Raw genomic sequence first — 18,742 nt, 5'->3', positions numbered from 1 at the left:
GAAATTCCATGACTATCTATATGGAAGGGATTTCACGATTTTCACAGACCACAAGCCATTGCTTGGTCTGTTCACCACTGACAAGCATTCTGTCACCCAGAATGCTGCGTTGGTCCATTTTCCTAGCAGCATACTCTTGCAAATTAGTGCATAGGCCAGGCAAGGAAACGGGCTGCCAGAATGTCCCCTCAGTGCCAGGGACGTGGCAGCAGAGACACCCAAAGACAAGGTACTGAGCCGGGTCCACTCATGGGTAAGCACGGGGTGGCAGGACAAATCACTTGGTCAAGAGTTCTCAGCATATTTCACTAGAAGACATGAACTGTCTATTGTGGCTGCCTATTGTGGGGGGCACGCGTAATCATACCCCAGGGGTTAAGGGAAAAGGTTTTGGACTCCCTGCATGAGGGCCACCCAGGGATCGTAAGGATGAAGGCTCTGGCCAGGAGCTATCTATGATGGCCAGGCCTAGATAAAGAAATAGAAGGGTTAGTGGCAGGGTGCTACACTTGCCAGAGGTCACGACCTGAGCAACCCCACGCTCCAGTCCACAAATGGGAAGAGACACATACACCCTGGTCCAGAGTGCATATTGACTATGCCGGACCTTTCCAGGGCTATTCATTTCTAGTGGTGGTAGATAGTCACTCTAAATGGCTAGAGGTGGTGCCTGTGGGGAACATGACAATGACGGGGACCATCCAGGTGCTAAGAGGGCTTTTTGCAACTCATGGTCTCCCTGATGTAATAGTATCCGATAACGGGACACAATTTACCTCATCGGATTTCCAGGTGTTCCTGAGGACCTTGGGGATTAGGCATGTCACTTCTGCTCCATTTCACCCGGCCAGTAATGGGTTGGCAGAACGTTTTGTGCGCACCACGAAGGACGCCCTCAAATGCAACATCCAGGGGGACTGGAAGCAACGGCTGGCCACATTCCTGTTCCATCAACACTCCACACCTTGTACCACAACCGGCAAGAGCCCAGCCGAACTGCATTGGGGGAGGGATCTCATCACCACTCTGGACAGACTGCACCCAGATAGAGTGGCAGCAGACGTAGGAACCCCAACTATTAACAGAAGTTTCAACCTGGGGGATGCCATATGGGCAAGGAACTACAGCACAGGCCACCCATGGGTACCTGGAGAGGTGGTGGACAAAACTGGGCCTCTCTCTTACGTCGTAAGGGTAGAGGGGGGGCTCCAGTGGAGAAGACATCTAGACCAGCTGAGGCCAAGGGCACCGGAGAGAATTCTGGGTGATAAGAATCAGGAGGAGTCAGGAGAACAGGGGCCAACTCAAAAAAGCAGAAGTGACAATGTGGGGTCACCGGTTCAAGCCTGGCTTAGGCTGGGACAGGACAGTGGAATCAGGGCAACTGCTGACCCAATAACACCAGTAAGCCCACAACTCAGCCGGCCCCGCATTGACGGACCTTTAAGCTCCCCTGAGACTGAATCACCAGTATCTACATGCAGCACCCCCCAAACCAGCATAAGAGGACTGATGACAACAGAATGGACTTAAGCCCCAGCATCACTCCAACTGAAGGGGCAAACCTGAGGAGATCCAACAGGACACACAAGGCCCCAGCTTACCTCTCAGACTACGTGCAGTCTTGAGAGGGAAGGCAGGGGGAGAGAAATAAAAATGTGTAAATAAATGTATATAGTTACAAGGGGGGGAAAGGGAAAAATAGTAGCATCCTCACCTAGGGGGGAAGGGGTGTAGTGTATGCAGCTAGCATACACGAGCTGTCAGCACAGCAGGAGGCTCGGAGCTGGACAGCTCCAGGCTATAACCGCAATTGGCGGGAAACCCTGGTTCAAAGAGGTTTGACAGCTCCAGGCTATAACTGTACCGGCGGGAAGCCGAGGTTTAAAGTGATTGGTTACCTGCAGTGGCAGGAAGCTCAAGTTTGAATCCATTGGCTGGCATTCACCTGGGCAGGTATATAAACACGCCAGGTAAACCCTTTCCCCAAGCCGAAACACCACCAAGCTTAATAAAGGTCTGCTACACAAACCCGGCTGCCTTCGTTCTTCCTGCGACCTGCGATCTAACAGAGTCACTGTTGCTTCCTGGTGACTGCCTGAATTATATAGAACCTGCAGTTTTTGAGCCAGATTTGTCAATGACTTCTCCACTAGCCTGACAGAGTGATTGGCCATTAGAAATCATAGTGTCCTGGTTTTTAGTCTGTTATTTCAATCACTAGCTAAACAGGCTCTCATACAGATAATGATACTCACAGAATTTTAAATTGAACATACTTGGTTAATACAGTACTGTACAAATCATTTTAGTAAACAATAGTGGTAGCATTAGTAATAATAAAGTAGTAGTAAAACAATATAGTAAACAATACATTAGATCAATCTTGAAGCTTATACAATAGATCAAATTAAGATTTAATTCCATAGATTAGAGAACCCAAATTTTGGAATATACTTCTCTCTTAAATCTATTTTTCCCAGAAAGAAAAAGAAATCTAAAAATAGCAATGGAAAATAACAGATAGAAAAATACTTGTCTGAACTGCCCATAAAGGTTTAAGCAGTCAAAATGCAAACAATCATAATATTGACCTAAGTATTCTTATTTTATTTCTAAGTTGCAAATATTTAAATGCAACACATACCCTACTCATTTATCTAATTGTTCACAATTCCATGAATTCAACATTCATGAACTCTCCATAAAGAAAAAAAATGAAACCTCTTTGAGTGTACAAAGTAGAGTCCTACATAAATGAATGCATATAAAGAGAATCCCCTCATATATAAACAATTAGCTAGAATTAGTGTAGATGTATATTTAAGGATGCCTGACAGTAACTTTCTCCTTTTAAATACACCATTGCTGCATTTAATAATTGTACTATATTTATTATGAGCAGAAGGAAGCCCTTAATAGAACTAATACATTTTAAATCAGGAGTGAAGTGTCATGGAACCTGGCAACTAATACTGCAATAATGCCCAGCAATTGCCATTGCCAACTGGATATCTTGGCTGAGTTGCACAACAAAATTGAGTAAATGAGAAGCCATTTGATAAGCCAATGGTGGCCTTGATGCATGCAAATGTTTATTTCAGGTAAGATGTACAATAAAGTCTTGTTACGATTGAATTAAAATGCTCTCCTTGCTTCAACAGCCTTTCTTTTACTATCCTGTTTTTCTCTGTCTGCATAGGTACATCCATCTGATATACTTTATCAGCACATGGCCTTTCGTGGCACTTATAATAGTATTTAATGAAGAATGTCAAATTTACTAAACATCCAAACTAAATTACTTCATGGTAGCAATGGTAATAATATTACATGCTTTGCCTCCCTGAATTAAACCAGTGTGACAACCTTACTCTATATCATTATTTCTTAATTGCAGCAACCTCGGGATGCGTGGACTTCTGGGGAATTCTGGGAGCTGAACTCCATACATTTTAAAGATGCTGAGGCTAAGAAATGCTGTGCAACAGTATGTGAATTTCTGTAGTAATACAAAATAGGTACTCCTACACTAACCATTTGGAGACACTGGGAAACTAGGATTTTATTTGGTAAGACAGAAACTCTACCCATGATGAGAAAACACGGGCATGCACTTCTTCTAAAATGTGATTAAGACAAGGCACCAATGTAACAGGAATTTTATCTAAAATTATCTTTTGCTTCTTTCTTCCAGTTTAATTTCCATTCGAATAACTTTTAACTAAGGCAGTTTGGTGTCACAGATTTAATTTTGACACTTGACAACTGCATGGCAAATGCTAGCTGCCTTGGTTTGTTCCATCAAAAATTACTGATAATTCTTCCAAGAGTGTTCCAGTAATCTCTTAGATCCCGCCAATCCATATTTCCTGTTATAATCCCTTTCTTCCTCTTCATTCTACCTTGCCAAGTGGAATATTTTCCAGTCCATCATCTCCTTAATACCACAGCAGCAGTTAGTAAATGGCAAACAAAAGAGTCTGAGATAAATGGTGCCATAGCATACTTTGTTCCACATACTTGTCTATATATTGCCAGTTTAATATCGTAACAGTAGGGTGGAAGGATAGTGATTTTTAGGTATATAGCTTCTATCAAAAGGATTTCTTCTTACCAACTTTTGAAGTTCTTTAACAGGGTAAATAAATCAAGTCTTTCCAAAAGCTCCTTCCAGATGCTGAACCACCCATTCTAAAGCAACTTTCTAGCAGTCATGCTGCAGGGGATTTTTAAAGGCCCAGGAAAAAACAGATCAAAAGATGTTTCTTCATAAAATTAGCAATCAATCGTTAGTTAGCAATCAACCAGCCACTGATGGAAATAAACTACAATTTCTCCCCAGTTTAGGGAAGCAAGAAATTATTAAATTGGCCCTATTTCATTTCTCATAAACTACCCAGCCAGGTGTCAGCAATAAGCTAGTCATGTTAATAATGATATCTCTGATTACTGGGAATATTCACAATTCAAACAGAGTAGATATAAAGCGACCAACACTGGGGCAAGTTTTTAGAGGAATAGTCAGGAATGTAATAAAAAGGAACCGTGATTAAAAAAAAAACTCCATGAAAATACCAACTCAATGTACAGCCACTATGAAAAGAGCCAAATGCTAGTGGTTATTAAATAAATAACAGAGCAAGATTTATATTAATGGATTTCATTCATTTTGGGTTTATATACTGGCCTATTGTTTCAACAGAAATGTTGTGAACTGTCAGAGGTCTTTTGAAGTTAGCAGTTTTTAAGAATGGTTAGATAAATTGACAAATAAATAATTCTGTATTACAGGTTACATGCATAAGGTTGTGTAAGGTTTTGGTCCTTTTGTATATATAAAAAAGCATATCAAGAAATATGGGTGAAGAAAAAAAAAGACCAAGTAACCAAGGAATAGAGAACTTTTCCTTTCAGAAAAAGCTAAATATCTGGACTTTTAAGTTAAGTAATGAATTCAACCATATCAGGAAGGGAAGGCATAAGATAGGTCAATATTTTTCAAACTTGGCAACTTTAAAATGGACTTCAACTTCCAAAATTCCCAAATCAGCATGCTGAGATTGAGAAACACTTTTCTAATGTAACTGGACACAACAATGGATAATAAGCAATTCATCATCACAGTTTGGTATCAATCCAAGCAGTTTACTACACTTATTTAAAATATAGTCTAGGACTCTAGGCACCAGTGTAGTGTAGTGGTTAAGGCATCGGGCTAGAAACAGGGAGATTGTGAGTTCTAGTACAGCCTTAGGCACAAAGGCAGCTGTGTAACTTTGGCTAGTTATTCTTTATCAGCCCTAGTTGAAAGACAAAGGCGCATCACTTCTGAAATCTGAAATAAAAACCACAGGGACATGTCCAGGCTGTCAACAGAAATCAAGCCTTACTCAAAGGCACAATAAAATCAAATAACAAAAGGCTCTAAATTACCATTATATTGTAGTGTTATATTGATCAATTATTTCTGAACCAAAATGCTTGCTATATGAAGCAAATGAAATCTGATTTAAAACCATTGTTTTAACTTTGTTGTAAAAAATATACCTTTCACCTTAAATTGGGTTATACTTTCTGCTCTCATATTTTCCTATTATTGTTGTTAACAAGTGGATAGTGTTCCTTCTGTTCAATGATTTCAGGATAATGTATACTAGAATTATCCCACTTAATTTTCACAGCAATTTATAGTTCTGTCAACTGCAGACCAGGACCGTTCCAATATTGGCCAAAGAACTTTAGAGCCGAGCAGGAATTTGGAAAAGATTCTTCTCAAGAAACTCCAGCACTCTTGTAGCTGTTTGTTTGTGTCCAGAATTCCATCCATAGACATTTGTGCCGCATCCTTTAAGCCACTTATTCCATGAAGCCAAAGCTTACTCTAGATCAGTGACGACGAACATTTTAGGACTTGGTCTGTGAAAAATTTGGAAAATGCCTAACTTGAGCTGCATGTGTCAATATCTCTCTGACACACAAATAAAAAAGAAATTATTATTGTTGTTGTTGTTGTTGTTGTTATTTGATCATCGCACAGTCAGCCAGACGTTCAGACTGGATTTGGCATTTTTGTCTACCTATCGAGTCCTTACCAAGTACCTGGGATAGGCAGATGTGGATGTTGGATGGTATTACAGATATCGTCGCAGGATGGAAGCAGTTCCTAGTAAGGCCGCCTTTTGCAATTGACTAATGGCGAATTTGTCAATGCCAATGGTGTTCAAGTGGTGCTCCAGTTGTTTTGGGATTGCACCCAACGCGCCTATTACTATTGGTACTACCCTTGCTTGCCTTTGCCACAGTCTTTCTATTTCTATTTGTAGGTCTTTGTATTTTGTTATCTTCTCCAGTTCTTGCTCGTCTATTCTGCTGTCTCCAGGCACTGCCACATCCACTATCCAGACTTTTTTGTCTTTCTTATCGACAATTGTTAAGTCCGGGGTGTTATGTTGCAGGTGCTTGTCTGTTTGAATTCTGAAGTCCCACAGCAGTTTAACTTTATCATTTTCTATGACTTTCTCTATTTTATGATCCCACCAGTTCTTGCTTACTGGCAAATGATATTTCTTGCAGATATTATTATTATTATTATTATTATTATTATTATTATTATTATTATTATTATTATTATTATTATTATTATTATTATTATTATTATTTCTATAATTCCACCCTGAACTGTGGTGTTAGGGGGCAGCAGTGAGGCAGGGCCTGAAGTAGAGGCCTGGGCTTTAATTTCAGCCCTAAGGCCACCACTGCCACTCAAAAAGGCCATCTTGGGTCATTGCCAAGATGCACAAGCTTTAGGGAACAGCACAATTGTCCCAGAGGCACAATGATCCTCAGGATCTGCCATGGACCATTTACCTTCAGTTGGCGTTTTTTCTGTCTATAGGCCCATACTACTAACAGGCTTACCCAAAGCTGTTCCAGATCATCTGAGAACTTTGTTCTTGAAGAGGCTTTGGAGAATGCTCTTCTATGGCTTCTGCAAGCCATGCAAAAATACACCCTGTTCTTGCACAATTTTCACAAACTCCAGGAGTTGTATGAGAGCATACCTCATTCCCACTTGGCTTCTGCAGCCTCTGTAAACACTGGTATGTCACCCAAGATGTTGTGGCATGTCAGCTTTGATACACATGTCATAGGTTCACCACCACTGCTCTACAGCTTCAAGAAAGACTCAGGTTCCTGCCACTGCATTTGCTAAACTTTTCAACCCTCTCATGGCTCTGGTTGTCTCCCCTCTGCCCACCTAGTGAGTTTGTTTGTTAGACCATAACCAACACAGAAAGTGGGAAGTTATCCAGAATCATGTATGTGAGATGGGCAAATAAATTTGAAAGTGAGAGCCAGGTAAAAGAAAATACTATTGGCAAAGGTTCTGCATCCATGGAGTGCCAGCTGGATAACTGGTAACATAAAGATATGCACTGACAGACAGAATAATAAAAAGAGGAAGCTTCTGACAAATGAAGACTTTGTCAGAAGACTTCTGATGGGTTGGGAACTCTGCAAGGCTGCAGAAGGCTTTCTAGTAATATGGTAGTCGCTAATTTTACCCAGTTATGGGAGTTTTTCAAGGATGAAAAGGAAAAGGAGATTGCTGGGTTACAACATATTCCACCCATCATTTTTAACCTCTCCCCCTAAATCCTGAAAAAAGTCTGAAGTTACACCCAAAATTGCACCAACAAAATTGTCAAATGTTGCATTATAATTGGGGAAAGAATGTTTACGAATTTTAAAGGCACAAATAGAAACAAACTGTACCCACCTATTTAGAATATGAAACGTTGCAAAAGGAAGGGGGTCATGTTTGCTTTAAGAAAATCTTCTACCTTCTCTGTGCATGATTTTTTTTTATTTTTCAAGTTTCTATAAAATTGCAAAATTGCTACATGATCTGTACATTTATTTACTTTGAAATGGTATTGAAAGTAAATAAATGTACAGATCACGGAAAATATATGCAAGAAAGTTAGTTATATTCTTTGCTGCTAATGTGATATGCATATGTCAGGAGAAATATTTTTAAGAGGTTTATTTCTGCATAAATTACATAAAGATTGGGAAGCCATATATAAACTATAATTTCATTGTCATTTATCTTACCAATTAACTTCTCAGTGATGAATGGAGGAAAGAAAACAATTTTACCACAAAGAAATGTAGACAACCCCATTCTCTTAGGTATATATTTTTGTCCTCATATTGCAAGAGGCTAAGCTTGTTATGATAGTGACACAAAACTGCTACAGATGCACCAAAGAATTTTAATAGCAAATAGAACCATCTAGGCAAGATTCCAGATGCTCATGGTAAAATATTTTTGTCTAATAGTGTGCCATTTCCAACTGTTGTAACTGGAGAAGAGCTACTGCAGAAGATAAATAGGGAGCACATGAAGATCTTACTTCATCTGTATACATTCATCAAATAATCACAATTTTATTTTATTATTATTTTTTAAAACTAGCCATTTACAAACTACCTTATTTCAATCTGACCATACTATTAGCTTGTATTTTAACTGTACGGAATGATCATCATAAGTATTTTGGCCTGTTTGATAATATGTTTGATCTGTCTATCCTGTACAACATGAAACTTTAGCTACAAGTGACATCAGAAGCAGCTGGCTATCATGTGTACCTAAGTCAAAATTAGAGCAACCCAATGACAGATGGGAATCCAGCCAGATGACACACATACACACAAAGAAAAACAACCAAAACACAAACCATAATTTGTTGCAGAAAACAAATTAATTTATACAGACAGTGTATGTGTATGTGTGTCTAGCACATTTAACCAAGACTCTATAAAGACTTCTCTAGAAAACATGATGATTAAACTTTATTTTTCAGTAAAAGCAGTAAAATTGCTTGCCAACAAATTATTTTGTAGTATGATAATCAAATAATTTAAAATGTCAGCATTTTATGAAGTACTATGATAAAAATCTGAGACCGGTCATCTGGTTGAACAGAAGATAGCTCATTAAAATTTGCAATAAAATATTATGTTTTTAAAGTGGCACTGAATCTGTTCTTAATGTAATGTGAATGGGAGTATTTTTAAAAATGACATTCAGGAGGATTTTTTTTCAACATTTCCTGAATTAGGACAGTTCACCAAATCACTCAAGATGCTTGGGAAACTGTGAAAAACAAGATATTAAAGCCCAATCAAACACAATACCACAGTGAAAGAAAGAAAAGAGAACCCAGACAAAGCAAACATGGTTGCATAAATAGCTCTATGACAAACTGAAGGCTAAAAAGGACAAGTATAAAAGATGGAAAGAGGGCTTTATAATGAGGACAGAAAACCAGCAAATAGCTCGAATCTGCCAAGGATGGAGTCAGAAAAGCTAAGGTTCAGGATGAACTAAGACTTGCAACAAATGCCAAAATTAACAAAAAAAATTTCTTCCAATATATAGGGAATACTAACAAAGTCAAAGATATTTATAGATCCACTAATGAAAGAAGATGGCAAGACAATGATGGGCCAGCAGGAAAAAGCAGAACTGTTTAATTTCTTCTTTGCATCTATTTTCACACAAAAAGAAAAAAATAGTCCAACCTATCAAAAACAGCACTGTGGGAAACAGAACAGGAAAGCAGGTCAAAATAGGCAAAAAGATAGTAAGAAAACTCCTTTCCATTTTAAATGAATTCAAATCGCCAGGACCAGATGGTTTACATCCCAGAATACTGAAAAAGTTGGCAGATGTAATCTCAAAACCACTGAACAAAATGTTTCAGAACTCCTGGACCACAGGGGAAGTGCCAGACGACTGGAAAGGAGTTGATATGGTTCCAATTTTCAAAAAAGGGAAAAAAGTGAAACCAGGAAACTATAAGCCAATCAGCTTGACATCAATATTTGGAGAAATCCTTGAAAAGGTCATCAAGCAGGGGATTTGTGAGCACCTAGAAATGAACAAGGTGATTAATAGAGCTAACATGGGTTTCTTAAAAACAGATTGTACCAAACAAATCATTGCCTTCTTTGATAAAGTGACTAAATCAGTGGTTCAAGGAAATACTCTGGATATGGTATACTTGGGCTTCAGTAAGGCATTTGACAAAATAGATCACATTCTATTGAAACAATGTGGGATAGACTCAACATGTAGTGTTCCACAGAACTACATATACATGCAGAGAAGCATGCAGTGGGGAGCCTCAAGGTTCTGTCTTGGGTCCAGCACTCTTCAACATCTTCATAAATGAACTAGATGAGGGGATAGAAGGGAGCTCATCAAATTTGTAAACTGTACCAAGCTGGGGGGAATTGCTAACACTTTGGAAAAAAGATTCAAGATTCAGAAGGATCTTGACAGACTAGAGAAATAAGATGCAGTTCAGTGGTGAGAAAAATAAGGTCCTGCACTGAGGCAGGAAAAACTAAATGCACAGGTATAGAATAAGCAGTACCTGGCTCAATATTAATAACTGTGAGAAGGATCTAGGTGTCCTAGTGAACCATTACAAGTATGAGAGTGCTGCAATTGACAAAAAAGCCAATGCGGTTCTAGGCTGCATCAACTGAGAGATTGCATCAAGACCACAGGAAGTGATAGTACCAGTCTATACTGCACTAGTGAGGCCATGTTTGAAATACTGTGCCCAGTTCTTATCACCACAATACAAAAATGATGCTGAATTCCTAGAAAGAGAATAGAAAAGAGCAACAAACATAATAAGAGATATGGAGACTAAATCATAAGATGAAAGTTAAGGGAAATAAGTATGTAGCCTAATGAAGAAAAGGATTAGAGATGATATGATAGCTGTCCTCCAGTACTTGAGGGTAGTCACAGAGATGACAGGGTTGACTTATCCTCCAAAACACTTGAAGGAAGGACAAGAAGCAATGCATGGAAGCTCTTTAAAGAGAGATCCTACCTGGAACTAAGGAGATATTTCCTGACAGTGATAGCAATTACCCAATGGAACAGCTTTTGGGTACTCCCTCGCTGGAGCTTTTCAAGAAAAGATTGGACATTTTGTCCAGGATGATATAAGGACTGTTCCCTAGAACAGAGGTCCCCAACCTTTTGGACATCAGGGACTGGTTCCGTGGAGAAAGGTTTTTCTGCGGACTGGAGAGTGCGTGGTTTTGTGTGTGCCTGCAACCCACGGATGGGGCTTTGCTTGTCTGCAGGGCCCGGTTGTTGGCATGCCGCGGCCCAGTACTGGTCCACAGACCAGAGGTTGGGGACTCCTGCCCTAGAATACCTCCAAGGTCCCCTCCAGCCCTATAATTCTATGGTTCTAAATGTATATTTCTAACATCATGGGCAGCTTTTTAAAAGAGAAAGGTCATAATTAGTTCTGAGTGACATGTCAGGAACCACTCTCTAGAACAGTGTTTCTTATTTTTATTCATTTTAAAATGTATGGCCTTAAACACCCAGAATGCTCACTGGGGTATTCTGGGAGTGGAACTCCACACATCTTAAAATAGTTAATGTTGAGAAACACTCTTTAAAAGATCAGTTGGGCTGAAACAAAGAAGGGTTGATATCAGAGCAAATGCTGCATGAACTCTGATTTAAAGTTCACTGAATTAAACACACTCCCATATACTTAACAATTTTAAACTTCAGTTAAAATTTCAATTCCGTAACAATTTTTAAAGAGGTCCTCGAGAATACATCTTATGTTTTAAAAGCCTGGGCCTCAACTTGTGAAAATCTGCCAAGTCGGGAAGTATGTGAGGATGCTACTTCTTCATGTGTAAGCAGAGTAAATACAATAAAGGGGGAAAGGATTTAAAGAGCAAAAAGGATGGTCCAGGGAATCTGCCAAACTCTCATTTTTGTGTCCCTCTTCAATACTCTTCTTTCAGCTTTGATATCTGGCTGAGACATGACTAGGGAAGTGATATAGCCAAGATTTAAGCACAGCCCAACAATGTCTTTATTGGTAGAGATTTCTATGGAATGCCAGAGAAAGGTTATGTTTGAAATCAGACTCCCACCATTGAGATAATCACCTCTAAGGCTTTTACTATGTAGGAAATATTGGATAGCACAGTATATCATAAACAGTTTTATATTTGAAGTATGCAAAATATGTAATTTTGAACCATTTGAGTCCCAAATGTTGTGAAATAGCATTGTTCTGACCACATTGGTGTGTTCTGAACTCAAGACAAATGGTTGTTAAGTTCTAAGTGACCCATCATGGCCTTGAGATATAGTTATAGCAGTTTTGTGTTTGGAGCACATAATTTCTTGAAATTTCAAGCTCAAAATTGAAAAATTTGCACATTTAAAATTATGAAGAGATAAATCACTTTAGGAAAAGTAGCAATTTCCCCAAAACAATTTTCATTCAACTTCTGTATTTGATGCAAAAATGAGAGTCCTGCATTTCTGTAAAGTATAATTTAACTGAGCCATGAAACATCTTGCAATTAGTAATAATGTTCATTTTCACAATAACCATAAGCTCATATGCTTGGAATTGATAGGATAAATGCAACACCAAAAATGGAACTATCGCTGAAAACTCCAAGATCTGTAGAACTAGATGTTTTAAATACCAGCCCTGCTGCCCATGATAATTCTGGTATTTATTTCTAAGTCCTAGCTCCCTAGTTGTTTATTAGATTTTTATCCCACCTTTATTACTTTATAAGTAACTCAAGGTGGCAAACATACATAATACTCCTTCCTCCTCTCATTTGTCCCACAACACTAATCCTATGAAGTGGGTTGAGCTGAGAGAGATGGATTGGCTCAAGTCATCAGCTGCCTTTCATGCCTAAAGCAGAACTAGAATTCACAGTCTCCTGACTTCTAGCTTCTTGCCTTAATCACTACACCAAATTATCATCCACTCTCTGAGCAGTTTTTGTTGGATCCCTGACTATCCTGTATTTCACCTACACTTCCCTCTATTCATGGTTGAAAAATTAGGACTGTCCTCTTGTATTTTTTCTTCTTCTACAGTACTTGGATTCCTTTTCTGGTTAGGACAGAAGAGGGTATCTAATAGCATCTTAGAATTTGAATCCCAGAAGAAGCAGATGAAACACATTTATCTCCTTTGTGTTTAGTTCTCTAATGAGGCCTATCTCATCCTGGGCAACCTGCAAGCCAATACAATTACTGAAACATTATAAACAATGTGTAAATTATTCAGTAGCCTACAAATGACATGTACGACAGTTGCCATTGGCTACAATCAGGTTTAGTAGATGTAGCATGCAAGTTCTTTAAGTACAAAGGAGGAGGATCCATTAATTCTGGAACCTCTAACTGAAGGTTCATGTCTTCAAAATACTACCTATTATCCCTAGCCTAAATCCAAGAAACAAAGTATACCGGTAAGTTATATTTGTCAAAAAAGAACTTGTAAGCAGGGCAGTTCAACCTGCTGATTCTCTACACTTCAACAGCTCTGAGAAGCACTCCTCTAGGAGAACAAGTTAATGAGTAGAAGAGTCATGCAGTAACAGATCTGTTATTGCCTTTTGCTACCTAAGAGTAGCAATTCACAAAGAAACTTCATCATTACCCATATTCATACAGAAAGAAAAACATCTTTCTTACCCAATGCTTTTTCCAAAAAAATCCTATTTTTAAAACAATAACAAATTATTTAAAATGTTGCAACAAAAAATAAAGACTGCAGATTCTGAAGTTCAGAGCTGAGGTCAGAGAACTGTTTGAGATTTCAAAAATGACAATAACAGTAGAGGATATAGTTAAGAGAACTGCAGAAGCTGTTCACCCAATTCACAATTTCCTTCAGTTTTGAAAATCACCCCCCATGGCGGCCAAGAACCAGCCTTCTAAGTTTGCTTTCAGCAGAGGATCTCAGAGCTTGTAGGTAGTGAGTCCTATACCTAGAACAAGCACTCTCTCCAATCAACAGTGCGTCCTACCTTCATGACAAAAATCAGAGGAACACGTTTTCTGGTTCCTGGCTAAAAGACCCAGGAAAACGTTAGGTTCCCTACATTCAGATCTGAATAGATCATTGAATGGACAATTCACAGGGCTGCTGACCAAGCAAGCTACCTAACTGCCATTCAGAAGTTGAGTTTTTAATTCTAGCACTCTCCCAGACGATGCTTTTGCTCTGCCTCTTAAAGATTTTAAAAAAAAACAACCCCTAGAAACCGAATACTCGATTTTCCTGTTAACAGTTCCACGATTTAGTATGAAATCCTTACCCCATGATGACCGATGAAGACGTGCCGGGCGCGTTGCTTAGCAGATCAATTCTTAAAAAGGATTTTCCCCCCCCCGTTTCCTACGCTGCGAGCGCACCCCGACCAGTTACAGGATTAATCCTGGCAGGTCTCTCCAGCCAATTTTCTGCCTTTCCAGGGTGATCTTAACGTGCCTTCTTCGGCCGGATTTTAAACACAGAAGTCTGCAGGCATTTGGGAATGTAGAAGAAGAGATCGAGGGGCGGGCGGGAGGAGGGGAAAATCGCAACCCTTTCGAGGGGGAGGAGGAGAATCGACCTAGGGCATCAACATGAAGAGACCCTCCCGGTAGCCTCCAAGAGCCCGTCTTCTTCACCGAGCCCCCTGCACGAAGGGGGGCCAGGGAGAGCTCCAGCTCCCTGTCAGGAGGAGGCGGACAAGAAGGAGGTAGTAGCAGCAGAGGCAGCACCAAGCCAATCCTCCTTCTGCGGGGAGAAGGGGAGGCACTCGCCCGCCTCTAGCAGGATTTAAAAAAAAAAATCCACAGCAGCGCGGATGCCTAAGCAGTTTATTGAAATGCCCGAGAACCACGGTCCGCCTCAGGTACAGAGCAGGCTCGCGGTGTGCGCAGCGCTCCGCGGCGCCCTTCCTTCTAACACCCCGGTCGGTAGCAGCAGCGGCGGCGGCAGCAGCAGCAGCAGCAGCGAGAGCACGGGGGGCGTCGCTTCATTTTTCCAAGCGGTAGCAGCAGCCGGCAGAAGCCCCCTTGCCGGCGCTGACATCGGGCTCCGGTAGACCGGCAGCTGAGGCAGGGCACGGGCCACGCATCCCCTTTTAAGGGCGGGAGCGGATGCGGGCAGAAGACGAAACGGGAAGGCAGCGGATACAAGGCGGGAGGCGGCCAAAGAGCCGCGGTCCTTCCCACGGCAAGGCAGGGCAGGTCCCCCTTCAATCAATCCCGCCCGCTTCTGCAGCGGGGCAGCCTCTTCCTCCGTCTCGTGTCCGGCAGATCAATCATGCTCAGCAGCAGCCAAGCGGGAGGAGTGGCAGCAGCGGCGTTGGCGCCGACAGCAGCAGCGCCCCTCTAGCCCCTCGCTGCAGCAGCGGGGCCAAAGCGCGGGCTGCAGCGGCAGGAGGAGGAGGAGGAGGAGGAGAGGAGGAGGAGGGGGTTGCTTCTCCAGCACCTCCGACGCGGAGCTTCCCAGTCCAGGGCCGAGGCGCACCAGGCGGCTCAGGTTCTCCTGCTCCTCCTCACACCTCCTCCCCGTGCCCGCGCACAAGCCACCGCGCTCGGCTAAGCGGCCGCTCGCTCCCTTTCCAGGCTCCCTGCGCAGGGCACTGAGGAGAGCGCGTCCTACTCCCCCCACGCTCGGGGCCTGAGAGGGCAGGAGGAGCGGAAGGCGGAGCGGAAGGCGCCCGCTCTCGCTTTGCCTCACTCCGACCCTCCCACCGGCCCCCGCAGCCACCAAAAAAGGGGACGAACGGGAGGGAGAAAGGAGGGAGAATGGAGCGAACGATCTCCGCTTATTGCCCCACTCAGGCCCAGGACTCCCGGCGAGGGTGCACGGTGCAGTCTCCCTCTGCTACTCCGCAGCCACGGACCCCCACGCGGTAGCAGCATTTGCTGATTCTGCCTCCATCCTCTACTTCGGGACCTTTAAATAGGATACGTCACCACGTTCCCCTACGCACTGTCGTCACACACACTGCTCCCGGGGCTGACGTCATTGGGGTGCGGGGGGGGGTGATGTCAGAATGCTACACGCCGCCGGAAGCGCTTCTATAATAAGGAATAGAAAAGAAGAATGCGGGGAGCCAAAACAGAGGGGTTTGGTCCGTGTTCTACAACACACCTCCAGGAATTGGATAAGCTCCTGCAATTCGTCCGTCTGCCACTTCCGTAACTGTCCTTAAAAACTGTGTGTGCTAAGAACGATGAGACTTATTTTGTTTTTTATGTAAAATTCCCGAAAATATACAAAAAAAAGAGAGCAATTGCTAGAAGTAAGCTAAACTCGAGCTCTATCAACTTAGATGCTTACTGGTATACCCACTGTGAAACCCACTATTGAAATCTTAACCGTTTTATGCCACTTTGCAAATTTGAAAGAAAATTAATTCATATATAGTTAACATGAGAAATTTTAAGTCATTCAATGAGAATAACTGAAGAGTAAGGAGATTCAGTGAGTCTGGAGGAGAAAATGTGAAATCACAATTAAAAGTAATTTAGAAATACATTATCAATGACACTGATACTTGTAACAAACAAATATTTAAAGTAAAAATATCAATCCATTTAAGTCTTTGTAGTTAAGATTTTTTTTCCAAGAAAACTCATCCAGGTAGTTGTCAGGAGTCAACACTGACTCATTTTGAAATTTGTTTTTGGGTTGGAGCACTGTACATATCTCTCAAATCTCTTGGTTTTAGTTCTCTTATTCTGCTGTACTCTAATTCCATCAGTTCGTATATTGAGTAGAAATACAAACTACAGTGGTTCAACATTCAGAACTAAACAAACTACTGTATTTTCTGGCGTATAAGACTACTTTTTAACCCATAAAAATCTTCTCAAAAGTCAGGGGTCGTCTTATACGCCGGGTGCTGAAAATAGCCCAAACCCTATAATTTAACAGGAAATGTAGGGGGTCGTCTTATACGCCCAGTCGTCTTATACGCCGGAAAATACGGTACATTAGGGCTCACTGCAGTGTGTGAATCCAGTCTATGGAAGCCAGTGGTTTGAGCTCACCACATACAAGTATCCAGTGCTTTTTTTGTAAAAGAAAAAGGTGCTGGAACTCACACATGTCACACAACCCACCTTGCCTACCCTACAAGGTTCCATCCCAAAAAGGTGCTGGAACTCCGTTCTGAGCGTTCTATGACAAAAAAAGCCCTGCAAGTATCCTTTCACAGCCCACCACATACAAGTATCCTTTCAGAGAAAGGTGGGATGATAGAGCTTCACCAATATTTTGGTTAGGGTAAACCACTGTTGTGGTCTTGAACTCTTCCAGAAAACCTAAGAAAATCCATTGTCTGATTGCTTTCAGGATGGGTACCTGGAGTATCCTTTTCCAACTACATTGTATAGCTTAGATAGGTCTTACATGAAGAAGACTGTCCCAAAGACAAGAACCCAAGCTATACAGGACATTATAGGTGATCACCAGCACCTTGTATCGGACCCCAAAACTTCTTGGCCACCATTGTAGAAAGTCACAGAGATGGCCATGAGGTAAATATTCAGAAGCTATCATGCATGGTAAACAAAAAGGACAGAAGCATTCAAATCAAATCAAATCAATCTTTGTTCCTAGACCAGCAAATAAAACACAAGAGTTGCAATTAATTATTATAAAGGGAAAATATATTCTAAAATATCTGAAAAGGATTAGAGTTAATACTGTAGAATACTGTGTGGCCTATAGAACAACACTCGACTGGGGTCAGAAGCATTCCTTAAATCCTGGCAAAGTAGATCGCATTAAGAAGTGACTCAGACTGATTCCTCTCTGATTCATCGTGGAATAAATTTGCAAGATTGTGTTACTATAGTCTTTCTCAATTAATAAAGTCTTCCTACAGAGTTCTAGTCTACCTCGTAGGTCTGATACCAATGCAATTCCTGAAGAACAGATGTTATTTTTGTAAACCCATTAAGGCCCAGCACCAAGTAGGCGGCTGTGATTTGTGCCAGCTGTAGGTTTTGAGTAATATAATAGAAATAGTTATAGAACTTTTCTACTGAGAAAATATTTGACTAACTCAACTTTCTGCCCTTCATCTTCTGCACATTGCAATAAGCCCAAATATGGTCTGATTGATTTTGACTTCACCATACACAGCTTAATGAAATATTAGAAACCAGTTACTCTACTTCAGAAGTAACTCATAAATGACCAGACATCTATAGTTATAGCTTATCCACATGAACACTTTGATACAACTGCTCTACTGACCATTTCGTAAGTGTGGAGTGCTTGGCATTGTCCTGTATCCACCATAGCCCACTTTGGAAGGCAACATCACCCACTAAAAGTTGTTTTTTCTGCCTTGGCAGCTCAAGTGTTGCTTCACTACATTTTATAGTAGGCAAAATGTTTGCATTCTGCTTGGCTCCTATATAATGTTGCAAGACGTTTGCTCTCCTCTGCTACTGGACCCTGCCCTCCATGGCAATTTTTTTTGTAGAACTTCACTTGTAAAATAATGAAAAGCTGAGTGTTTTGTTTTGTTTTTTAAAAAACAAGTTAGATGAAATTGGCAACAGTTCTGCCCTTTTCTCATTCTACTCAGGTGACAGGAAAAAGATGAACCAGGTATGTTTCCTTTCTTTTCTTGATTTACTAATCCAGGAATAGATACCTATGTATCGGTATCTATTCCAGGGTATATCCCAGGAGGGTTAAAGAAGGTGAATTCGCCAACCAGCAGCTGTGGGAAAAATGCAGCCCTGGCAGAACATCAGGCCACCATGGGGTACGAAGCAAAGGAAGGGTTTGAAATTTGGGGAGAATTGGCTTCCTTTCCAGCAGATTTACATGCA

General features: G+C 41.1%; 1 protein-coding gene across 1 annotated transcript in view; it reads right to left on the bottom strand.

Annotated features, from left to right (window-relative positions):
- The window catches only part of HOMER1 (homer scaffold protein 1), a gene marked incomplete at its 5' end in the record, with an annotated part of 69,925 nt that extends 55,475 nt beyond the window's left edge, over positions 1-14,450 (bottom strand). The window contains one exon of the mRNA XM_081316225.1: positions 14,209-14,450. Within this exon, the coding sequence (XP_081172351.1) occupies positions 14,209-14,213 (5 nt within the window). The remainder of the gene's footprint in view (positions 1-14,208) is intronic.
- Between the last annotated feature and the right edge of the window lie 4,292 nt (positions 14,451-18,742).

This window comes from Vipera berus (genome assembly GCF_964194415.1).
Source record: "Vipera berus genome assembly, chromosome: 2".
Lineage (NCBI taxonomy): Eukaryota > Metazoa > Chordata > Lepidosauria > Squamata > Viperidae > Vipera > Vipera berus.
The sequence above is the reverse complement of the archived record's forward strand: the minus strand, read 5'-3'. Positions and strand labels throughout refer to the sequence as shown.